This window comes from Pituophis catenifer, unplaced genomic scaffold, assembly GCF_029215685.1.
Source record: "Pituophis catenifer annectens isolate HBS135680 unplaced genomic scaffold, rPitCat1.0.hap2 SCAF_3, whole genome shotgun sequence".
NCBI classification, from domain to species: domain Eukaryota; kingdom Metazoa; phylum Chordata; class Lepidosauria; order Squamata; family Colubridae; genus Pituophis; species Pituophis catenifer.
The window spans coordinates 69,100,787-69,127,161 of record NW_027256883.1 but is presented as its reverse complement, the minus strand read 5'-3'; the positions used below and the strand labels follow the sequence as shown (position 1 = coordinate 69,127,161).

The 26,375-nt window shown below is 38.8% G+C and overlaps 1 protein-coding gene across 1 annotated transcript in view; it reads right to left on the bottom strand.

Annotated features, from left to right (window-relative positions):
- The window catches only part of NEDD9 (neural precursor cell expressed, developmentally down-regulated 9), a 67,288-nt gene that overhangs the window by 25,521 nt on the left and 15,392 nt on the right, over nt 1-26,375 (bottom strand). Inside the window, exon 2 of the mRNA XM_070940709.1 lies at nt 12,088-12,510. Within this exon, the coding sequence (XP_070796810.1) occupies nt 12,088-12,510 (423 nt within the window). The remainder of the gene's footprint in view (nt 1-12,087; nt 12,511-26,375) is intronic.

Sequence of the window (26,375 nt, the reverse complement as noted above, 5' to 3'; positions counted from 1 at the left end):
TCTCCCATTTTTTAAATCCTGGTGCCTTAATCACTAGACCAAACTGGTGCTCTTACTGGATTGCTAATAGGGTTTTATTTTATTTTGTTGTTCTTGTTGTTCTTTGCTGTTATTTTTAATATGTTCATATTTGTTTTTTCTATTATTTTCATATTTAGCAAGGTGCATTGAGTGACTTTTTTGAGAGAGAGAGGAAAAGCAAGGTAATGTCTTCTAAAATAAGAAAAGAAAATGGATTGTTTAAATTTCTAAAATAAGTAAAAATCTAGACTGCATTGAAATTAATGGAGCTTGCATTCAAGTGAACGTATACATATTAAATACATATGTTATTTTCATTTGACTTTCATAATCAAGATAAAAAGTAATTAATGCTCTCTTGCCAAATTTGGTGTGAAAATGAATAAATCCGCTCACTCAGTCACAAAACAAACAAATTCTGGTCTCTAACTCAAACTTTCTAGAGTCACATTAGTGAATCACTCCTTATTCCTGGGTGAACGAGTTTTCAATTAGCGATTTTCTGAGAAAGCCTGCCAGGTAAAGAATAACCAGAGACATGGGTGCTAATGGCTGAAATGAATGAGACTGCTCAATAAATATGTAGAGCAAATAAAAGATGGAGCATTTCAGATTTTGTTACACTGGAAGCAAGCATAATGCATTTAACTGCAGGAGCCTTTTATACAGTATTTTGATATATGGGCAAACCTGTTCACTAGAATTCAAAAATTAACCCACATGCATGTTGCAATCATCCATAGAGCACCAACAAATCTGATGTTTCATATTATAGTTTTCCCTCCCCCCACCCCCCAATGCAGTACCTGTTCAATCAGCTTCCTTGCATCAAGGATTCAGTTACTGGTACTTGGTTGCTTGACAGCAAAATTAGGAGTACTTGTAGCGTTTGTGGTTAAAGTACATAATATTGGGACATACCCCATTATAGTCATCATGATTATGAACTTATTTACACAAAACACTTTTCTCCTCACAATCTGAGCCCATAAAACACTCATGTTGACTACTGTGGACAGAAGATCAAGAGAACTATGAGAGGGCAAGGAGAACAAAGCAAGTTATCAGCTTTAAGTAATGATATAATGGATGATACTACTGTATGAATGTGTCAGAGAGAGCAGCTTGGACTTGCTTGAAACACCATTTTCAAGGCACTGGTTTAAAAGGATGAAAAGATACTGGTTGGGACCACTATTTTCAATGAAGATATAAGAGATTTCTGCAGAAAGTAAGTTGGGGGTGGGAGAGGAGCGGTGGGATCCTGAGTTCATTTTGAATAGGAATATATACATGCATTCAGAGGATTACATTATGAAGGAACCAAAAATCGAATCAAGCCAAGAATTAAACAGATTACTTTGGAAATTAACATGTTTGAAAATTGGTTGCCAATTGGTCCGACTCTTTGTTACAACTTAGTTGTTGGCAACTTCTGAAAACTGAGGGTTCACCTATCACAATTTAATTAATGGTACATTGAAATGTTAAAGACAGTGCTGAATCGTCCTCAGAAAATAATATTGACTGGAAGATGAATGCATTTGCATTGAATTTCTTGAAGGAAAGAGAAGATACACATTTATTCATTAATTCATCTATATTTACTATAGGTACCAGGCTAGAAACTGAGAGTTCGTGAGCTCTAGCCTCATCATAGACATGAAAACTGGCTAGGTACTCTTGGGCCAGTCAGTCTCTCTTAGTCCAACTACCTCATGGAGTTATTGTTGTGGGGAAAATAGGCGGAGGAAAGTGGGTTGGATATATTCACTGCCTAGAGTTATTTGTAAAAATAATAAAGGTGTGATATAAATAAATTATGCACCACAATCCTGAGGGACCATCAACAGACAGGAATTAAGAATTGTTTCCTAACTATTATTGAAATGATCAGTGCACTTATATTATACACCCATTTGCATTAGTATAAATTTCTGTGGTTGTTTTTTGTTTAACAATCCATTTTAACTGCATGTCCATGAGGCAAATAGAACATAGCTACATTAAAAAGTAAATAGTTCCTCAAATTGAGTTTGGCTCCTGGGATCAACTATTTTATTTTATTTATTATTTTATTTTATTCATAACAAGTGAATTGCTTTTGCTTTCTTTTAATCTAGCCTTCAGCCCTGGTATTTCCTAGCATATGCCATCCAAATCCACCCAAATCTAACTTTGCTTCTCATTTTTTGAAATCAGGCAAGTTTGACAAATTTTTGTCCCATGAACCATTAACCAAAGCACAGACTAAAATCTATTTCAGGGTGAAGACCAAGGAATGAACACATTAGTCAACAGGAAGTACTATCAGTATCAGATTATATCTAGCAATTAGGGGCATTAATTGTATGTGTAATCTGAAAGCACCTATTACTAAGCACTTCTATTAATGACTACTGCATTCAACGTACAATCTGCATTTAGGAGCTGACTTTGGAAAGAAGACCTTGTGGCTGTGATTTCTGGCCTACTTTGGGTCTTTGTGTTTTCTGCATCCCAAAATTGCTTGATGGAATGTTTTGGAGAAATTGAAAACGTGTGTCCTTTGTGCTGTTTTGATTAGTTGATAATTAAAATCAATCATTTAGCATAGTTTGGCGGATCGAATCTCACCAGGCTCAAGGTTGACTCAGCCTTCCATCCTTCCGAGATCGGTAAAATGAGGAACCAGATTGTTGGGGGCAATATGCTGACTCTGTAAACTGCTTAGAGAGGGCTGTAAAGCACTGTGAAGCAATATATAAGTCTAAGTGCTATTGCTATTGCTATAGCTTACACTTTTGCTGTAAATATGGCCCAACAGTCTGAAGACAATGCTTTTGTCACCATGAAAGTGTGAACTTCTGAAACCATTGTTTTATACGATAACCTCATTTTTGCAGAATATTTTCCAGAACTGAATAAAAGCGATAACTTCTATTTGAAAAAAAAAAAAAACCTGACAAATTTAAGTGAGAATTAGAGCATCCTGCTCACCAGAACCACAACTATTTTGGCATATTTAAAATGAGAAATGAAACTGTATGTTGATGTTTAGTCCTCTTTTTCTAAAGTAAGCTTCACTTTGAGAATGATGTAGCAATAAATTGGGGCATTATGCGACTAAGGTTGAAACGAGGGCACATTGTGGGAGGGGGGGGAGTATTCTCCAAATGGAAAAAATGGTTCACAATCTAACTTCAAATAGTGCAGATGTTTTTCTCCCTTTAATGTTAAAATATCTTGTGCAGAAAGAACAAACAAAATTTAGCTGCTTTCACCATAACCACAGCCTCTGGCTTTCAAAGAGCATGTGAACAACAGCAATAAACAATAATGGGCCAGAGGAAAAAAATATTTTTTTTTCAATCTTTTCCCCTCCTCTCTCTCTTTCTTAATTGAGGTCATGATTGCAGCTTAATTGGAAGGAAAGACATGGGAACATGGAATAGTATGATGATGAGACTCATTACTGAGTGAGCCTTTGCCAATCTTAAATGGGATGGAGAAAAAAGAGAAGTTCCTTTCTTTTTGGTAAGGGTTTTAACACAGTCTCATGGAAAGCACAGTTTTGAACAGTTTGCTCTGAGATGTTTATATGATCGTATAGATGCTTTTGATGCGACTTATCTTTCTATTTAGTCTATGATATGATACTTTAAACACTTGGTAGCATACCAATTTTGGAAATACATTTTTAATAATGAATAGCAGGGTCTGGCTTTGCTACAATACACAATCCCTTTGTGCTGCTTTTGATGGGGATTTAATTATGAGCTAGTGCTCAGCTACAGCATTTGTTGTCAGTGCCAAGATTCAGACCTGGAATAAACAACATTGTAATAAATGGTGCCATGGACGCACATTCAAGAATGCATTGAGCTTCTCTACTGACTAAAATATCCTTTCATTTGAGATAAAATGTCAGGGATGTGAGGTAGCACCTACTACGACTACATCTAATTAAGTATTTCCATCTAGTTCATCATCAGCAGACGTATTCTTAATATTTTTTATAAAAATTATCAAGATATAAAAATACAAATGAAAATGAAAATAGTGGGGAAATGGGAAAGGAAAAGTGTGGGGGGAGAGAAAGTGTAGGATAAAAAGTAAAATGATTTCCCCATCATCAAACTTATTCTTGATCACACTAAACCTTTTAAGGATGTATGAACAAAGCTCTATATATCGTATAGTGGTTATCCATTAATTAAACCCAAACCAAATAAAATAAAATAGCTATATCTGTATATGGGTTCAACTTGTCACGTTTTCTAGTTATTTGGGTTCATCTATGATGGACAGGTTCAGATTTTGTGAACAAATTAAGGTAGAATTTCATATTTTGTTTATCAGCCTCAAATCACATTTGTTTGTTAAATATTTATTTGTTTCTTCAAAGGAGAATATTTGTAGCTCAGGTTGAAATGAGGGGTTTTTGTTGTTCCCTGACCTTTTTGGGGGGCAGATATTTCATTACCCGAACTAGGTAACATCATCAGTGCTACTCAAGTACAAGCACTGACCATGTTATCTAGTTTGGTAATGAAACGTCCGTAAGAAAACAACCAAACTCAGAGAGCAGCAAGGACCCCTCATTTGTTTCTTCATTTGCCAAATTTATATGGCTGCCCATCTCACACAAAGTGACTTTATGTAAAAAACAAAAACAAAAAAAAGGAATCAGAAGATTTTAACATATGAAAAGCAATAAAAATAAATTAACAAGACCATGAGAGGAAAGATCTAACAATACAACCACTATGCAGGCTTTGTATTATCAGAAATCCCAGAGCTTTCTAGTGTTTTCAAGGTTTTTCAGAAAGCCCTAAGACCGTGATGGCGAACCTATGGCATGTGCGCCACGGGTGGCACGCAGAGCCATGTTGCCTGGCACACCAGCTCAGCTCCGGTGCGCCAGTTGATTTTCGGGCCTTCTGGGCCCACCAGAAGTAGGGAAACAGGCTGTTTCCTGCCTCCGGAGGGCCTGGGGGTGGGTGGGGAAGGCCCGTTTTTCTTTCTCACCTGGCTCCAGAGCCTCTCTATGCATCTGGGGAGGGTGAAAACAGTCTTCCCCATCCCCTCGGAGCCCTCCAGAGGCCCGAAATGGCCTGTTTTCCAACTTTCCTTTAGACAGGAAGTGACTTTTTTGCTGTCCCCAGCCTCCAGAGCCTCTAGGGCCTCCGAAGGGGTGGGGAAGCCCTACTGGGCCATCAGGTGCCAGGAGCGGGGGGAGGGGTCATGCGCGCATGCGCAGGGCGGAGCACATAGAATTATGGGTGTGGGCATGCACGCACGCGAACCTCCCCTGCCCCCCCCTTCCTGGCACATGATGGCAAAAAGGTTAGCCATCACTGCCCTAAGAACTATTTATAAGGATCTGGGCAATTTATAAACATAAAATATAAAAGTAGGCAACTAAACCCATAAAACAGAGCAAATACAGAAAGGTGCATTATCAAAATCCCAAACAACACTCCTAAAATTCAAACGTTTTTCTGACCAAAATCATTTCAATTACTTTGCAGAAGACCTACACAGAAGGAGCTGGACATGTATTGGTGTTCCAAAGAGCTGAGGCCATCAAAGAGAAATTTTGCCTTCAAATCCATGTATCCATCACTTCTTATGGAGTAGAACCTTCAGTGATCGTACAGGACAAGCAGAAGGAAATGGTTCATAAGATCTCCCGGGACCTCACTGAATAGGGCTTTACAAGCGCAGTTTCTATCCAAGTTTCAGTAAAGGTAATCTAACAGAATGGCCAATGTTGTTTCTTTACCATTTTCAGTTCTGATCCCTGAATGGAAAGGATCTAGCTAATCTTCATTTAGGAGCTGAAATTTCACCTAAAGAAGATTGAAAACCCACTGGAAGTTTTTTTTTAAAAAATTATCTATTTATTTATTTGTCAAGAACGTATTTGGTAATAAGTATAAGCATGGATTGGATACATAAAATAAAAGTTGTCTACTAAAGCTGAATTGAGAGCAATAGCACTTAGACTTATATACCACTTCATAGTCCTTTACAGCCCTCTCTATGCGATTTGCATAGAGTCACTATATTGCCCCCAACAATCTGGGTCCTCATTTTAACGACCTCGGAAGGATGGAAGGCTGAGTTAACCCTGAGCTGGTCAGAATCAAACTCCTGGCAGTGAGTAGTGAATTAGCCTGCAATATTACATTCTAACCACTGTGCCATCAAAGTGGTCTCCTTAGGAAAGAGCACATCTTGCTAACTTCAAGGTTGGTCAAATTTTCTCACTCTCATTAAATACCTTCAGAATCCAGATGTATTCATTCATTCAACCAATCTATTTATTTACTGCCTCAGTCTTCATGAACCCTGCACAGGGTTCTACCACCAAATTTTGCATACAATTTGGCATTTATTAATTTGGCAGTTTGAGACTAAGGTGTTTAGCAATTCCACTTCCCCGACTCAAGAAGGATCATGAGCTATTAGTGACAACAGACATCACATTGCAAGCCCCCCCCCCCGACCAGCGCAATGCTTTCCAAATAGGTTTCTAGGCACCCTGGGAAACACAGTTTATCTGAACATTCCTGCTGATTCTCCTAATCATTCACACTCACAGAAATGTTTAAATAATCTACCTGGGAAATCTCCCCTCACTCACAGTACTCTCACTTCAAGGGCATCCCCCTCCCACCCCATTAGAGAGCTGACTCTAATCCTCCCACTACTTCATAATAATTGCTACATTCTTTGAGGAAAAAATTAATGGACTGCACCATACTGTACTATATTATGAAAATCATGGCTTGTTTATTCCAACTCTGATCAAGCTGGCTTCAACTGCCATTCTAAGAAGGAATAATAATATATCAAGAGCAGGGCAGTGTAAAAAAGCAGACTGCTGCACAAATCTTCTGCAGGTTAACTTCAAACCACTTCAGATTTATTCTACATTTTATTGACCTTGCAGTTTCACAACCATTCAATCAATATAAAAACAATAGCACTGAAGAAGGATATATATAAATACAGGAAAAAAACTTTAAATAGCATTCTAAAAATACAAATGTGCGGAGAAAAATTGATAAACTACCCAGATTTTGCCCTACAGAAGCAATATTATGGATCTGGCAGGTCCATAACGAGAGAGAATTTAACAAAATTAGGGTCATTATAATATAATGCAATAAGTTCAGAATATTTAGAAAGATTCCATAGGTATTCAAAAAGTAGTTGAGAAGGCCCAAATAGCCTAAAATTATACTGTTTATAAAGAATGTCTACATAACTTTGGGCAAAAGTCAGGTAAATCGTTAGGCTTATTATACTAGATTGGCAAGGATTTACAACCCATAATCGTTAATTATTCAATAAGAATAATGATAGAAATTAAGTTTACCAATCCAGGAAAGTCTATTGTGGTTTGAACTCTCTTCATATTTTACTCATGTGATCAAGGCAGATGCTTTGAAACTGTTCTATCATTATTTAAATCAGAAAGTGCCCAAATACACACATTCGAAAGATCAAAATCTTGTTCAATAGTATAAGATTTCCCCAAAGTTTATTTATCTTCTAAGCCCAGGTCATTATAGCAAGATAGCATTACCCATGATGGATAAATCAAATGTGCAGGATGTCAGATGGGCAATTCCAACCCTCCTGTCCACAGCCGAGGGCACTTCCATACCATTCTCACAGCTGTTCCTGACAACAGTAAAGCCAGACAGTTCCCATCCCAACATTGCCACAATTTCCCATTTGCATAAAGTGTCCTGAAAACTACGGGCAAGAAAAAGGAATTTCTCAGATTGAAAAACCATTTAAGTTACTTTAAGATCACCACAAAGCTAAAGAATGAAGTTAAACCTAAACATTTATCACTGCTGGTGGGAAAACCTGGAAAGCCATCAAGGATCTCAAGATTGTTCAAGAATTATGGCCTTTTAGACAGCCAGAATTATGGCCTTTTAGATAGAAGTAGCAAACGTGTTGTAAATGTAGCGGCAACTCAGCCTTTTTGATTTATTTTTTGTGACATACAATCCTGGTTGAGAATCTCATTTTCAACAAGGGATTCAAAGACTTATTCAAGCCATCCATCACTGATTTCAGCCAATTTGAAAGCATTTGTTTTCAGAGCTTATTTCAGCACCGAAGGAGAAGTTGATCCAGCAATGGCCTTCACATTCCTCAGTTATGGCATCACTCTAATCACCTGCCTGGAGACGTCTCTCTGACCTGCCTTGCCATGCCCGCCAGCAATAACTGCTGTGTGAGCATGGTTTTATAATGCTCAGTGCTTATCTAATGGAAACTGTTAAGTAGCAAACACTGTGTTCCACAGAGGGAATTAGCTGCTTGTAAGGAGCTCGGTGCCCACTCCCTTTCATAGGCAGTTTTTCAAAGATCTCTTTGAACAACTGGTCCCTGCAGATATCTGCTATTTTAACAGAGGCACATGGACTAAGTGGCACCAAGTTTTTGTCCAACTCATTTCTTGATATGCTAGTTTGCTCTTTCATGACATATTTTTCATGTTGAGAACCATTTGTAAATGTTTATTCCAGCTCTGCAAGTCTATTTTCTCATGTTATGGTCCCCTCAGGGTGGTGATATACTAGATTAAATATAAATATGTATGCATGGAGTCATCTTTTTGTCCTTGATGTGTATGCATACTTAAAGGTAAAGGTTCCCCTTGCACATATGTGCTAGTTGTTCCCGAATCTAGGGGGTGGTGCTCATCTCCGTTTCAAAGTGGAAGAGCCAGCACTGTCTGAAGAAGTCTCCGTGCTCATGTGGCTGGCATGACTAAACGCCAAAGGCGCATAGAACGCTGTTACCTTCCCACCAAAGGTGGTCCCTATTTTCCTAGCATTTTTTACGTGCTTTCGAACTGCTAGGTTGACAGAAGCTGGGACAAGTAACGGGAGCTTACCCTATTATGTGGCACTAGGGATTCTAACCGCTGAACTGCTGACCTTTCAATCAACAAGCTCAGCGTCTTAGCCACTGAGCCACCATAGCTGACATGCTACAGTATATCCAGGACAGTACTGGAAGCCTCTCTATTTTTTACATTGATGCTGAATAAATATGTCCCCCTTTCTCCTCTATACAAATTACGGCTGTGAAAATAAACCATTTTAAAAAGAAAGTTGTAAATGGAGAGATTTGTTGCATTTATTCATTAGCTTATCATCTTGCCTTCTCATTGGACAAGGATGATGACAAACTGTGATTTACACGAGAAAATCTTGCTAGAAGACAGGAGAAGTCATTTGCAGGCTGGCTGAAGGCTTCCAGATATTTTGACCCTCTGCTATTAATAAGGCTCTCTGAGATTATGTGAGATGGAATATTTTTAACTCCACAGCTTTGCCAAGACACACAGAATACTTGTAAGTATTGCCTGTATTAAACACAGCAGCTCATTTAATCTGCTAGGGACAGGTGTTGTCAGTTGAAGGAATGATATTCATATTTTAGGTGTCAAGTATTTATTTTATTATTTGTTTTTTATTAAATTTATATTTAATATCCCCCACAAAGTGACTCTGGGCTGCATGAAACCAGGAGTTCATCAATATATATATATTTTTTTTTGCAAGTAGGAGATATATGTTGGGATTCTATCTCACATTTCTTAGGGTTACAGCTTTAGGTTATGTAATTTGGCTTTGATTTTAACCTTGAGTACAGGTAGGATTCAATTTACAACCATTCATTTAGTGACAATTCCAAGTTACAACAGCACTTGTTGTGACTTATTACCATTTTTCATACTTACAGCCATTGCAATATCCCCATGGGCAAGTGATCAAAATTCGGACACTTGCCAACTGGCTCATGTTTATGACAGTTGGTTTCCCAGAGTCATCTTTGGACACCTTCTGACAAGCAAAGTCAACGGGGAAGCTAGTTTCACTTAACAACTATGGTACTAATTTAACAACTGCAGTAATTTATTTAATAACTGTGGCAAGTAAGGTCATAAAATAGGGCTCAACTCAATTAACAACTGTCTCAGCAACAGAAATTTTGGGCTCAGTTATGGACATAAGTCAAGGACTACCTGTATTCATATTAACTTTGCTTTGGACTCCAACTGTCCACTAGATAGTCACTCTTCAAATATAAGTTTTGCCAAGGTTTAAGTCCAAAAGAGTTTCCTATACAGTGATCTCAGCCTTTCCAGAGTAGCACTTAGGAGGAGGAGGAGGAGGAGGAGGAGGAGTAGGAGGAGGAGGAGGAGGAGGAGGAGGAGGAGGAGGAGGAGGAAGTAGCAGTGGCAAGGAAATGATTTCATATCAAAGTATTTTATATTGGAATTTAGTTAAGCAGATGAAATCAGTTTAAACATAATTTACACTACAGTTTCAAAATTCATAGAACCCAGTTGACAATCTGTCATCTGCTATCCCCAAATCCTACTTTGCAATCTCCAAACCACCCACACTACAAGCTGCCCAAATTTGGTAACAACATTTTCAATGACGTAATTTGTTAAAGACTTTTTGTTAAGCCAAGGGTTAGAACAGATGGGTTATGCCTCAGTGGGGTTTTTATACACCCATTTCATCTCCTTACTGGGACATCCTCGAATTTCTGTCCTCTCCCCCAAATGGACACAAATATTTTCCCCATTATTAAATCAGGTATCTGTGGACGGTTTGCCCAGTAAACAAATGTACTAGAAATTCATTTGCTGTCTGTAGAAAATATGTCTATTGCAATGGGGGAAGGAGGGAGGAATCCACAATCAAAATATCAGATAAGGTTTCTCCACCACCACTCCCCAAAAAAAGGCTGAATAGAAAATGAAATTCTTAAAAGCTATTAATGATTTTAAGTTTCTCTAAATTAAATGGGAGCGTAATTCAAGGTAAGCTGGAAGGATTCATAGTTGAAAAGGCAGTCAGAACTTCTGCTCCTATCAACTTCAGTGTTAAGATTAAACTTTGGCACTGCCAGACATGTACTTCCTAGCTGTTGTATGTCATTGCAACACATTCATAATGGCTAAATAACAAGACCTAAGTATTCCGAGGAGTATTCTGATAATCTTGCTTTCCAGCCTCATTATCAGAGGAAATGATTTATTTATTTTTTTATTTAAAAAATAAATATTTTTTTCCTCCAGCTTTTAAGAGGCAATTACCTTGACTCCTGCCAAGGACATGTTAATGCTGTAGAGGAGTGCCAGGTGACACTTTCTTTGCTCTAGATTTTACACTGAGTTACCCTTTTAATTATGATTATCCAGACTTCCTGTTATTTCTGGCATAGTAATAATGTCACTCTTGCATCATTTTTTCCATGTAGCCTGCAACATACATTCCTTAAACAAACGGGCACTTTTATCTAAAGCTGGCATTTGTATAACTTTGGTACAAATAAAGAAAGTGTGACCAATGAAGTGTCTAGGTGATATGCTCTAGGAGGCTGCAGATAATGTGAACCACACTCAGTACCATCTGTGTGGATTTATGTTAACAAAATTCTAAATCTTAATCCTTTCTATAGGAGCCCCAAAATGTTTCCGGTCTTCATAACAGCATGCAGGCTAGTTAATTTACAATTTGGATTGAATTCATTAAATATAGTTAAGGGTTATTTGTTTACAATTCTTTGGAATCTATCAAGGTTGACTCAATTCCATTTATTTATTTATTTATTTAGTCGCATTTCTATGCCGCCCAACTCCCAAAGCATGAGAGGGAACACAAGTCCCTTGGGTGTGTGGTCAGGTATCATTTGTGCTAGTATGGGATTAGTCCCAAACTGTCCAGATTTTGGCCCAAACTACCGTTCCTGCTTCTGATTTGAATTTTGATTTGAATACATACATTTAGAAGATAGAATTCAGGGGAATTGTCTAATTCTATTATCCTTGTAGTGCTTTGACCATAATGGCTGTTTGTCTCTCTTGGTTATTAACATACTTCCCTTCTGACACATTAAATGCATATTAAATACCATTCGTGTAGAATAGAAAAGTCCACCAAATTCAGACACTTTTTCAACCCCACAATAATGTGTTTCATGCAAATGCTTTGGAAGCAGATGCTTGAAATATTAAGTTGTACCCACCTTATTGCCTACATCAACTCCAGCAAAACTTCTCTGCCCGGATGGAGGCACTTGGTAAACATCGTGGGCAGTAGGTACCTGGTAGATTCCCTGATTTAGATAAGAAGGCGGAACTTGATAGATGGGATCCCGAGGAGAGGTATGAGCATTTGGCACTTGGTAGACTTTTTGCTGGTTAGGGGACTGAGTTGCTGGTCCTGAATTTGACAAGTCCTGGTGAGATGGACTCTCTTGTACAGGGCCTACCAGAAGTTTCACACGGTTTCCAGGAACAATGCCTTGTCGTCCATGTAAAGAGCAGAGCCACCATCCTTCCAATCCTTCAGTGTTTTGTTCTATCACAGTCAAAATATCACCTTTCCGGAAGGCCAATTCTTCTGCACATTCTGGGACATTATCATAAAGGGCTCTTGCCATAAGATTCTGCAGAGAAAACAGGGAAGGGAAGGAGAATTTAAGAATAATACTGCTAATTACTTGCATAATCAAATTTATGGTAAATATGTTAAATAAATAAAGCAACCTGAATACATCTGCCTTTACTTAAAAACATAGTTGACTTTATTTTGATAGTTTGTGTGGAAGAGACTCTGTAAGTTAAATCTTAAGATTACTCTCATGAAATGTACTTCAAATGTTTAATTTCTGATCCAGAATTTACAATTTTAGATTGAAGCATTCACTATCCTTCCTGAATTACAGGAATTTACAAACTCCAAGAGGGCGTGCACTTTGAAAATTGATAGAAGAGAATATTTGCAGCTCAGGGTTGAACTGTGGGGTCCTTGGTGCTCTCTGAGGTAGCACTCATGATGATACCTAGTTTGGTAATGAAATGTTTGCAAGAAAACAACCAAGCTCAGAGAGTACCAAGGACCCCACAGTTTGAAAGCTCTTGACACCACTTTTCTTGGTATATATTTTTTTAAGCCACTACATTTGTCTTTTCAACATTCATATGGCAGGATTTTCATTCTTTCTAATCATTTTCTCTCTCACCAATGTCCTCTACTTCCACCCCAAACCCATCTTGAAAAAGCAACCAGCTTAATAACTGTGCAAACACAATTCTTAAATAGCAATCACAACAAAAATGATTCAGGATTCTAGATGCGAAAAAAATCTAAATCAGAAACCTCCTGGGAAGGTAGGAGAACAACTAAAAACCTCATTGTTTTGAAATAATAGGTAAAATGACTATTGTCGTGTTATTACGGTATTATTATAAATGTATTAGCTACCCAACTTCTATGAATTCTTCATGAGGCTTCAAATTCTCCTCCCATCATTCTGAGCCACCAGACCAGAAATGTTAATATAAATGAATTGTTTAGATTGCTGTCTAATCCTACAGGAGCTATTTTCTTGTAAGCGAATGCTTTATGTAGCATGTTTTTCCTGTCAATTCAGCAGAGAAATCTTAATATCTAAAAGACTACTTTTCAATGTTTTAGTATTCATATTCCATCAAAGGTAGCTCCCCCCTAATTTTCAAGATACCAAATAGAGCAGTGGTGGGTTGCTACCGGTTCGCCTCGGTTTGGGCAAGCCAGTAGCAGCAGCGGTGGGAGGCTCCACCCAGCCACCCAGACGTCATCAAATATGATCTGCGCATGTGCAGAGGGGGTATGTGCGCGAGTGAACCAGTAGCAAAGGTAAGTGAAACCCACCCCCGAAATAGAGGGGGGGGAAATCAATACATTTAGGGCTCCCAAGTGCCTTTAAGTTTAGCTTCTTGTTCTTGAATCCAGTTCTTTCCTAAATCAGCCTCAATTGATAAGAAAATAATCAAGCTAAAGAAAGATGGGGATCCAACCTAGGTTTTGGCAGGAATCCACTGCAAAGCACGTTAGCTCTCCTCATCCTAATAGGTGGTAATATTAGCCCACATCTATTTTTTAAAAAGCCTGTTATCTCCATTCATAGATAAAATATGCCTTGCCCTCATCCTCTCTCTTTTTGGCATATGGGGATGTCTGGCACCATCTGTACTGAGCTTGTCAGCCAAGCAGGCTTTCAGAGAAAAGCAGACAAACTATATAGTGAGTCTTTATTATTAGAAATCTTCAGACAGGCTTGTCGTGAAATGTTTCATTTCTTGGCTTTGCTAGATATTGCAAAGTACAACTATTCATTTTGTGGCTTCAGTACTTCAAAGAGTTGCAAACTCTGAAAAATCATGAGGAATGTATACCTGGTCTGCTAACATACACAAGACAGACAAGGCATCTCATTTCACCTATTTATAAGTTTTGTTCAATTTGTTGCTGCAACTGCAAATAAATAATTGCCTACATTCACTAAACCATAGCAGTTTAATCTATAAATGTAATAAGATGTAAGAACAGCCTTGAGGGACAGGAGGAAGAGCCGCCATTATGAATAGGATCAGTATTCATAATAGTTTTTCCTAGCTTGGTCTACCTCAAAGGGCAGGCAATAAATCACTGGATAGATTTGTACAACACAATAAGCTGTAAACTATGATTTATTAACCACAATAGTCAGGTTCATGCAAGACAGCAAGGTAAAGCCATACACATCAATTTATGGCTTATAGCAATCGGTAAATCTAGCCACTTCCCAAAGGGGTTTACTTCAAAATCACAACTATCTCAAAACTATGAGAGGAAGTGTGGTCTAGTGGTTAAGGCTAGAAAGTGGGAGACCATAAGTTCAAGTCCCGCTTTAGCCATGAACGTCAGGTGGATAGCTTTGGCTCAGTCACTGCCTCTCAGCCCAACCCACCTCACACAGTTATTGTTGTTGTGGAGAAAATAGGAGGAAGAAAATGTAGTGGAGATGTTTGCAGGATATAAATAAACTACAACACTCGGTTTTGAAAACCCAATTTCTCATGCAAACCAATTTCACAATAAGCTTACTTTCTTTCCCACATAGTGGGGGGGGGGGGGAGAACAAGAGTTCTTTTCTGAATAATAAGCCACTTGATTAAAAGATTTTACACACAGAAGTGATTCATGTTCATTGCTCACACCTTCCTGAAAGTATTTTTCATGAAAGTGGCCCTGAGGCAACTCCAGTCACTACATTTGCTTTCTTCTCTTTGGTGTTCTCCAGATGTGTTGGGATTGCAATTCTAGAGCACCCAGCCTTTTGCCCTGTAGGCTAGAAATTCTGTGTAATGAATTTACAACACAATCTGGAAGGAGCCAGATAGAAAAAGCTGAACTCTGCATTGGCCATAGTAGTCCATCTATTTTGGTTGAAATAACACAGAGAGTTATGAAGAAAAGAATTTTTTTAAGCAAATGAATTGTTCAAGATAGTATGCATTTGCTTGGGTAAATTTATCATGCTGTAAAATTAATCAGGAATGATGATGGATCAACTTTATGCATTTCGCTTTTTTAGCTTTGCATTCCTATTGCCTTTTTTTGTTGTCTTAAATTAAGAACAAGATCATTATAAAAATTTAGGCTAGTTTGATGAACAAGAATTAATTTGAACATTCTACATAAATGGCAGACTGCATTTAATAGCTCTGTCAGCTAATTAAAGGGGTTTTAGCTAACTAATCACCTGCCTTTTGACAAATTATGAGCTAGATTTAAATACATTTACATATTCCCAAGATAATCAACGCAGATGTTAAAGGAAGTATATTTATAGTGTCATTCAATGTCAAGAAATAAGCCCCGGGAGTTCAGTGATATTTTTCTAAGTAAAATGGAATGTATTCTTGGTTTATTTGGAGTCTGATGCCAGCTAAACATGTATTCCTCTTCTTCAGAGTGATCTCAATTCCTTTATTTTAAACAACAAAAAGAAACAGGTTTGGGCCATACCTGTTTCTGCTGTGAGGGTGTCTATTTGCTCCGAAGAGTGAGAACCAGTTGGTACAGTGGTTAAGGCAGGGGTCCCCAAACTTGGCAGCTTTAAGACTTTAAGCTATGCTGGCTGGAGAATTCTGGGAGTTGAAGTCCACAAGTCTTAAAGCTGCCAAGTTTGAAGACCTCTGGGTTAAGGCATAGGAAACCCTGAGCTAGGAACAGGGAGACCATGGGTTCAAGTCCTGCCTTAGGCATGAAGCCAGCTGGTAAATTTTAAGGCAGTAGTTTCCAGGAGTCTTACCTCACATGCGTAAGGCCATATCTGTGCACAAAGACTTGGGAGTAATGTATTTATTTATTTATTTATTTATTTTATTAATTTAATTTATATACCGCCCTTCTCCCAAAGGGACTCAGGGCGGTGTACAGCCAGCATAAAACCCACAAATATAAAATTTAAAAAACAGTTTAAAAATATTAAACAGTTTGGCCCATATAATTAAAATAATCAACCCAATTTAAATGTTTAAAAAAGAATTAACAATTAAAATTTAAAAATTAGGCCAGCCCGGCTTGTTGAAATAAAAGCGTCTTGTATGTTATGTTCGTTTACCTTCATCCTCTTTTCACTGCTTGTGGCTGGCATTGATCACCAATGTGTCCTACTAATATTTCAACAATTTAGAATAGAATTCTTTATCGGCCAAGTGTGATCAGACACACAAGGAATTTGTCTCCGGCGCATAAGCTCACAAGTGTACATATAAACAGCAAGTAATCATAGGTCATAAATCATAGTTACAATCATTAATCGTAAGTTACAAACCACAACTGATAAATCTTAAGAAACCAATAGGAGAAGATAGTTGAGAAGATGAGTAAAGATGTGAAATGAGACAGTGCTGTGGGAATTTCCCTCCGTGCAGAATGATGGCACGGGGGCGGATGGGGGTGGGGGACTATCTTTAAGCAGGCTGGTTGCGATAGTTTTTTTTCTGCAGGCCTAACTATCCATTGAAATCTGTACCTGTCCTGTTTGGTTGCTGTGCCAAACCAGACAGTTATTGAGGTACAGTAATACAGGTATTTGCAGGGATCGTTAATCTGGAGTCCTCCAGATATTTGGGATGATAACTCTCACGGTCCTTTGCCTTTGGCCCAAAACTGGAGACACACCAGGTTGCTAGGTGGTCCCCTGTAGCGGATGTCTCTCCTTCTAAATTTATTGCACTGATGGCTTTAAAGATCCAAACTGCTACAGTTTCTAAGCAAAATCTTTTGCTAATCTCACTCAGATTAAGAAAAAAAAACATCACCCATAAAAGGGTAACATTTTGGGGGCATGCTAGAGAAGGTGGAAAAAGAGCTAATTCTTTTGATATATTTTTTTTAATTCAAAGCAAGGGAAGAAAAAAAAAATCTGAAAGGCCATGAGCCAACACATTTCGTAGAGTCAAAGGAAAGAGGCCAGTTAGCACTAGGGTGGGACGAGAGGGAGTATCCATCCTGTCTGATAAAGTAAACAGGGAGAGTGAGTGACGTAAGTCGATCATAAGAACCTAGTAAGGATACGCAACCTCAGTGTAAACAGTAAAATAATAATCAATGCACCGTAAGTACAGTGGCTTCTTTAATATCTATTTGCATTTAGTGCAAAAGACAGGATTGTATGTCGAGAGCTTCCCTGGGCCACAATAATTAATAAGAAAACTGCTGAAGAATTCTTTGCCAGCCCTTTTTTTTTTCCCCTGCCCCATTTGAAAGAAGGAAGAAGGAAATGCTCCCAGGCACGTATCTTTGTGTATCCTAAGCAATATACCAGGCTGATTTTTTTTTTGTTGTTGTACAGACCGACACCTACGCACACCATGAGTTTATTGTTACTGTTTCCTTGGTAGCTATCACCTTTTCTGAGTAAAGGAGGCACCCATTTCCACTATGAGTTGTTGTATCTTTTATCTTGGTAAGCGGGGGTAGGGTGGGTGGACGGTGGGAAGGTTGGAGGAAAGGAAACAATATGATGTAAGTGTCTCAAGCAAAAGCTACAGCAAACGATTGCCATTTGCCAGGAAGAATTTGCAGCCGATCTTTCATAGGCTGTTTTATTTCCCTCTCGCTGTTTGCCTTGCTTTTTTTACTCCAGAAGGGAGATTTGTTTGGCTGCCACCCTTATGTTGTTCAGGAAGTTGCCCGAAGGCCAGGTTGTTCTCCCAGGCCTTGGGTTTAATTTTGGACCTGTCAGTTTGCTTTGCCTTGCTTTATTTGGATTTTGTATTTTCTTTTCATCAGCTGAATTTTACTTGTAAGCCGCCCATTTGGAAGTCAGGCAACCTATAAATTAAATAAAGCAACAAACAAGTTTACAAACTCCCAGGAATGGTGAAAGATTGGTGACAATTCTTTGTCAGGAATCACTCTGAAAAAAACATTTTATATTCAGGTTCCCTGCCTTTTTTCCCCAGTTGCTGGAGATGGTACTGTATATAAAACTTTCCCTCTCAAGAAATAAGTGCCACAATGTTATATAAACTCTTCCTTTCAAATAGACAGAGAAGAAAGCTGTGAGTCATTAAAAGACCCTTCTGCTTACCTTCCTCCTGGTTGTAAGAAATTACATTCCTATAGCTAGGAAACCTATTAAAACTTATGGCTGATCATTTGTGAAATTTCACCCCACCCCCAGAAGGCATCCAAAGGGAATCTCTAAGATTAATAACAAAAGATACCATGGGATTAAAACAAGGTCAAGGAGTAAACCAAGGAAAATGCACACTGTGTTGTGTGCCTGATAATGAAAAGCTCTAAATGCCAGCATATAATTTTATGCCACTCTTTTATGCCTCAACCGCGCCTCCAGCTTCTCTTATCCCTCAGCCCTGGGATAAAGTGTCTATTGTGTTGCACTCTCAAGGGAAAACCCACTGAAGCATTGGGTGTGACAAATCTGCACAAAGCAGAAAGTAGAACGTTTTCTAGGAACTAAAACAGTCTAATTCCCACTACAGAGTTTAAAATTACAATTCTGGAAAATTCTGCTTCTCCTCCCCCCCTCAAGAAATGGAAATTTTATTTTGTCTAACTATTCAGTAGATGCAAATAGGGCGATCTTCACCACGGATGAACAAGTAAAGATGTTATCTAAGTTGTCTTAGCCACAGAAATAAGTATAGCTGATTCTTTTTTTAAAAAAAAGGTTGTTCTGTTTGCAAATGTATAACTACTTCTAGCAAATTCTAGGAAAATATTTTTCATAAAAATATCCAAACCTCTACACAGCTCTGCGAGTCAGTCAGATGGCTGTACAGCATGGATCTATGACACGTTATCCATATATACTTGAATTTTATACTACAAAGAACAGAAGAAATGGAACTGCAAGGCTACTCCAGTGATTCTGGTAAAGGAATGGGTATTTCCTACTGATCTGGGTGTTTCTCTCAAGCAGTGATGGCTAACCTTTTTGCCATTGCGTGCCAGGAGGGAGGGGCAGGGGGGTTGCACGTGCGCATGCCCACACCCATAATTCTATGCGCCCCGCCCCCGCACATGCACACACGACCCCTCCCCCCCGCTCCTGGCACGTGATGGCCCGGTAGGCCCGTTTTTCTTTCTCACCAGTTCAGGGCCTCTCTAGGAGTCTGGGGAGGGTGAAAACGGTCTTCCCCACCCCCCGGAAGTCCTCTGTAGCCATATCAGTGGGCATGGGAGCTCAGCTCTGCCGTGCATGCGCACGCCGGCCAACTGATTTTCAGGTCTTCTGGGCCACCGGAAGTTGTCAAATGGGCCATTTTCAGCCTCCGGAGGACCTCCAGGGGTGTGGGGAAGGCCGTTTTCACAGCAGAAGTTTCTGTACAGAAGCCATTCAGTCCTACAAACAAAAAACATGCTTCTTTATATTTCAAGGCACCTTCTCTGAAGCCAACTCAAAGCCCTACGCAGACCTATTTAATTCATCTTCACCATACTAGTTGGTCTTGGTAGAGAAAAATGATGGGTCTCATCATTTAATATAATAGGAATGGTAGTTCCCAGAGTCCTAGAGTTTATTCTCTTTATTCTATTTCAGTCTACTGGTCTTTAAAGATCCCTTCAAATATCATAAAGGCTGTGGTTCTCTTCCTCTTCCTTCACCATTCCATTTTCCTTGGCCATCACTCTTTAGATTATCTTGTTCTGTGACTTCACATCTACTTTGAGAGCCTCCTAAAAACTTTCATAATAAATAAAGTAAGACAATAAGATTGAAAAGGCTTTATAAATATATCAAAAGAACAGCTAAGGAGAAATGCAAGTATGTTGAAAGAAAGGTAAAGATCCCACTTCTGACATGCAGTCCCCCAGCCAAAGACAAAGGGTTCTTCGAGAAGAAATGTGTATATTGTCAAGTTTCGAGGTCGTCTCAAATAAATTGCATTTCAAACAAAGTCTTTGAAGAAAAACTCCTATTTATTAAGCACGGCATTCTAACCCAACTCCAAACAAAGCCAACACTGACGTCCAGCCCCAAAAACCCTCCCTTTCCGTTCCCCACTCCCCTGCACTCATTGGCCATCTTCCAAGTCATTCTACCCCAATCTACTCCAGCTCAAAGGAATTTTCCCCCTCCCATCCCATCTCCTAGGGGATATTATCTCCAGGGAAAATAAGTAGGTGAAAAGTCAAATGTCCCTTTCCAGATGCCTTCACTTCTCCTTCTTATGTCAGCACTAGAGTAAATGCAGGTTGAAGCGCTGACATATATATTTTGTGAAGAAAGAATGAAGGCTTTCTTTGTGGAAAGCTTTGGCTAAAAATAATTCTAGCAGGACACTTATTATCATCAAGAAATTCTGCCTATCCAACTCATAAACTGGGAGATTCATTTTCAAATTTTCAAATAAAAAGCGAAGATTTAAAGAAACATAAGAGGATGCTAAATGCCAAATCTCCACCATTTCGTTTTGGTGCTTCTCCCCAAATATCAGCCCTGAAGCAACTAAGCACTGTTAATTTGCCTGAAGGCCACAGCAGAAGGAAACATTTTGGCCTGGGTAGTATTTCTATTTATCATTCCATGGAGTTATTATATCGTAACTCCCTGTTTTCCTATACCACATCACATATGAGGTCCAGCAAAGGTTCCAATGAAGCCATCATCAGCTTTAGACAACAGAAGTAAAAGCAAGAATTCAAATGCATTTATAATCACCATGTACATGTTTTTTAAAAGGTAATTATAGCCTTGCTGTTTTTAAAAAAAAAGTTAAACCACTTGCATTCTTTCCCCTGGCATCATGTCCTAAATTCACATCCAAGATAAACCCTGCAATGCCAGGCTCATTTTAAGGTGTGGCATGCGTGCACTAAACAACAGTTAGATTCCAGATGTTTGGTTGGTTCTGCTGTTCAAGGTTTTGACGTTGTGCAAGAATGATTCAGACTTTAGGATAGAAGCTCTGAAGGCATGCTGACTAGTGTCTCCTTTTCTAATTAATTCTCTTCCTCTGAAGTCAATTGGGAGATGGATCTGAGAACAATAGTTGATCTTATTCATTCTGCATCTCTAGTACCATGAAAGAAGTTTCTTTAAATAAGTTGTGTTGGATTTTGCTGTACCACAGCTAAATGTGAAAGAAAAGAAAAAGGAAAATATTTTCTATCTGCCTTTTAATAAAAATGATTAACTAATACGATTTCTCAAAGCACGTTACTTGCTTACTGGCAATTATGATTATAATATAACATATTATACTCTTCTCCTATCCATACTTGGTTGTATTTCCTTTTCTATTATTCCTTTTGAAGGAAAGAAAGAACAGAAAAATAATATTGGGACAGATACATCAATGTTTTTCTGAGAAGTTTCTTAATTTATCTTCAAATCCAAGCCTATTGGGGGCAATTCCTTCTTCCTTAATGGAGTCTTATTCCCATTTCTCTATTAAAAAGCTATACAGGGATCAGAAGTGATTCCCAAGCAGCAGAAGAAAATGTTCAGCAGGCCATCTTACTGAAAGATAAATTAGTTTAATTTATAATAAACTGTTAAATGCTGGAGAGTAGGAAAATGAGAAGTTTTTAGTAAGGATTTCTAAAGAATGTCATCTGGTCTCATCTAGTTTCTTACAGAATGAATGAACTGGAAATGAGGTAACTTCACAGACTGGAAGCATTACAAGCCAAGTGAAGGGAAGAAACAAGTCATGATTACTCTAAAACAGGGGGTCTTCAACCTTGGCAACTTTAAGACTTGTGGACTTCAACTCCCAGAATTCCTCAGCCAGCTTTACTGGCTGAGGAATTCTGGGAGTTGAAGTCCACAAGTCTTAAAGCTGCCAAGGTTGGAGAGCCCTGCTCTAAAAGGCAAGCAAAGTGCCTTTTCTTTTCTTTCAGAGAAATTGAAGTCATTCTTTTAAAAGGCTCTTTTTTTTTTCATTGTCAGCTCATTATCCATCCATGGTATCCACTATCCAAGATTTAATCCTGGATAAACTGCCTCTCCCAGGCCAGAGGTCCTCTGCAGACTTCAATTGCAAGAAGGGAAGCAGTCAGTAGGTATTCCAGTTTGTTGAGCATATATTCCATCTGTTGGTCTGCTCATTCTGAGAGAATGTCCTTGTAATTTGGGTAGATGAGACCATGCCGGGGACAGGGTTAGGGCTCTGATCACCACCAACAACACCATTTCCCCTAACAGCCTTTTTCTTGAAAGAGCTGGGGAGATCTCAGGCACAGCAGAGTTAGAACTGCTTCAACTTGGATCCCGGTGTTGGGAGAGGTCACAGTGAGGTATCCCAGGCAACCGTTTAACCTTTTATTTTGAATTATTTTCAGACTTGAAGATCTTGAAGATGCAAATGGGTAGTTTGAAGAGATGAGGTCTACCACTTATTTACTTGACCCCTCTCCCTCCTGGTTGATCCAATGGGTCAGGATGAGATTGTCCCCATGTTTAATGGTCATGATTGATGCTTGGGAAATGTTCCATACACCAGGGGTCCCCAACCCCCAGGACGCCGTGGCCCACTAGGAGGTCATGGCCTATTCAGAATTGGGCCGCGTGAGTGACTGGCTGGAGCGTGTGTGCAGAACTTAACTTATATAAGCAGCAGGCCGGTAGGCACTCTCACATGCACTGGCCCACCACTCACACTAGTTGAGCTGTGCGCATGTGTGCAGGCCCACCACTCGCGCAAAGGCAGCATGCGTGTGTGCTGGCCTGCCTCTCGCGTGGCCCAGTTCCCCTGCACCTCCAGCTGGGTCGCCAAGCCGCAAAGGTTAAAGGCTGCTCCTCCAAACTCTTTAAATGATGCTTCAGACAATTTCCCTTGACCTGGCCTGGAGAATCTGTACAATTATAGGTGAAGGTAAAGGTTCCCCTCACACATATGTGTTAGTCATTCCCGACTCTAGGGGGCAATGCTCATCTCCGTTTCAAAGCCAAAGAGACAGCGCTGTCTGAAGATATCTCCATGGTCATGTGGCCAGCATGACTAAACACCAAAGGCGCACGGAACACTGTTTTTTAAAAATTAATTATAATAAAATACTAATTATAGGCCAGCATATAAAGAACAGTTGCCGGAATTGGGTATGTCTAGTTTAATTACAAGAAGGACTACGGATGACATAATATCAGTGTTCCAATATCTAAGGGGCTACTGCAAAGAAGAGGGGATCAACCTATTCTCCAAACCACCTGAAGGCAAGAGAAGAAGCAATGGATGGAAACTAATGAAGGAGAGAAGCAACCTAGAACTAAGAAAAAAATTCCTGATATTACAATTAAGGAGTGGAATGGTTTGACTCCAGAAGTTGTAGGTTCTCCAACACTGGAGGTTTTAAAGAAAAGATACAGTGAGTTGTACACAGTAGGAACTGACTGTTGGACTAGCTGGGCCAGATGGGTCTGATCCATCAGGGTATTGCTTATGTATAAAGCACATCACAAGGAATGCAGAGGAAGATATTATGATATCTTTATAGCTATCTGGCTTGAATTGTTCTTCTTGCAATGGTGTAAGGGGCATAAAGCTTTTTCAAGATATGCCCTGAATGATCAGAAAGACACTCACAGGCAATATGTTTACAGGAAACAGGGAGAAGAGCCAGACTCTGATCATATTTCCCAGACTCCATAGGGTTTTTCCAGAGAATTGAGAGCAACTCTGAAATGACATAATTTTATATAAAAAGGGAACCCTCCCCTTGTTCTTTTCCAGCCTAGTCTAGTCAAAGCTTTACAAGTTGCATAGACTCATAGAATTTGTCCCAAATATGTGCTTAGTTCCAATTTCCTGAATTTTGTTACCTCTGAAAGTGAAAGGGGCTTTCTTTTAAGGGCACAATATATTATGTACTGTAGTGCTTTTGTTCATAGACAAAAATACATAGACAAAATAGTACACTAAAAGAGAGACAAACAGATTCTGGGAATCAGCCAAACCAAGTTACGATTTAAATATTGCTCCACCAGAATTCATAGACATATGGTGCAAATATTTAGAGGCAAGTCTAAGAGATGCAGAGTTGACAGATACAATTATAACTTTATGCAGTTTATGATTTTTGGCAAGTAGTATTACGATATTTTGTCATCCATTGTTTTCCAGTTATTGTCTCATACATTTTAAGTGATTTAATTTGTGAAGATTTTATTTGACAAATATTTTCATTTGGATTGTAACCAATCTTGATGCGTTTTTTCAGAATAAAGAGGGGGGGTGTAAATGGTTTAAATAAAGAATAGGTCTGTGGATGAGGAAATTGTTTGTGGTTTAGGAATTCATATTTGCAAAAGCTGAGGTTGCTTGTGTGGTGATAGAATATATTGTGTAACCAGCCATTAGCTTAAAAAGGATACCAGATGTCATCTTGTATTGAACAGTGCAACTGTCATGACAAAGCTTGAATGGAGCTTCACTGGGATAGAATCTGAAGGATAAATTGATCCTGAATTTTAATATGTGAACATTTTATCCAGTTATAGTAATGCCATAAAAAGTTCTTATTAGCATCAAAGACATCAGACAGATTCCAGTTCTCATCCCCACTACACTTAACAGAATAATAGAAAAACAGAGTTGGAAGGGACTTTGGAGATCTTGTAGTCTAACTAGTCCTGCTCAAAACAGGAGATTCTATATAATTTCAGACAAAATGGTTGTCCAATCTCTTCTTTAAAACCTCCACTGGTGGCGCACTCAAAACTTCTGAAGGCAAGCTGTTCCACTGATTAATTGTTCTGTCAGGAAATTTCTCCTTATTTCTAGGTTGGTTCTCTTCTTGATTAGTTTCCAACCATTGCATCTTGCTCTGCTTTCAGGTGCTTTGAAAACTAGGTTGTAGCAGATATTGGAAGCCTGCTATCAACTCACAACTAATCCTTCTTTTCATTAAACTAGACATACCCAATTCCTGCAACCATTCTTCATATGTTTTAGTCTCCAGTCCCCTAATCATCTCTGGTTGCTCTTCTCTGCACTCTTTCTAGAGACTCAACATCTTTTTTATATTGTGGCCACCAAAAACAGATGCAATATTCCAAGTGTGGCCTTACCAAGGATAAAGTAGTACTAACACTTCTCGTAAACCTGATTCTATCCCCGAGTTATATTTAAGTAATTGTCCACTACGACGCTAAGTTCCCTCTCACAGTTACTGCTATTGAGCTAGGTACTCTGTACTCTATACCTGTGCATTTGATTTTTCTTGCCTAAACATAGAATCTTATTTTTCTCATCACTGAATTTCATTTTGTTAGATAGGGCCCAGTGTTCAAGTATGTCAAAATTCTTCTCTATCTTGAGCCTATCTTCTGGAGTGTTGGCTATTCCTGCCAGCTTGGTGACATCTGCAAATTTAATGAGTTCCCTTTCTATCCCCTCATCTGAAAATCTTCTGAAAAGATGTAGTTCAATGGGGGAGAAAGACAGTCATATATGAAATTCCCTCTTGAAGGTATTGAAAAACTACTTCAGCAAAGTCTAGTCAAAAACAGAATGATGTGACATTTTCTGGGCAATCAACTACAGTCATTTAGTTCTATAAAGCACAGCAAATAACAAAAGTACAGATGAAATTTCTGCTATTATGAATAACAATGTCAGAATTTTTCTGCATATCCAATTATTTTGAACTAATGGATTAAGCATAATATCTCTTGTTTCTTCGTGACCTTTTTACTTTTTTGTTGAGACTAGATTGCATTTAGCAAAACTTTATTCTCACAATTATTAAGCAGTTCTCAAAGACTACAGTGTCTGAATGAATCACCGGGTTTCCCTGCGAAAAGTCCAAGTTTCCAGTCAATGGGGCACCTCTCAAGAGAGGTCTCTTATTATGCTGCCTAGATTCATGCAGGCTAAATCCATTCTTATTTCCTCAACTTCATTGGGAGCATACTAATCCATCCGGGTTGCATGAATGAATGAATGAACACATGAATGAATGAACCCGTGAATGAATGAACAGGGGAACACACAAACTTCAAATAGCAGGAATGGGCCCCTTTTA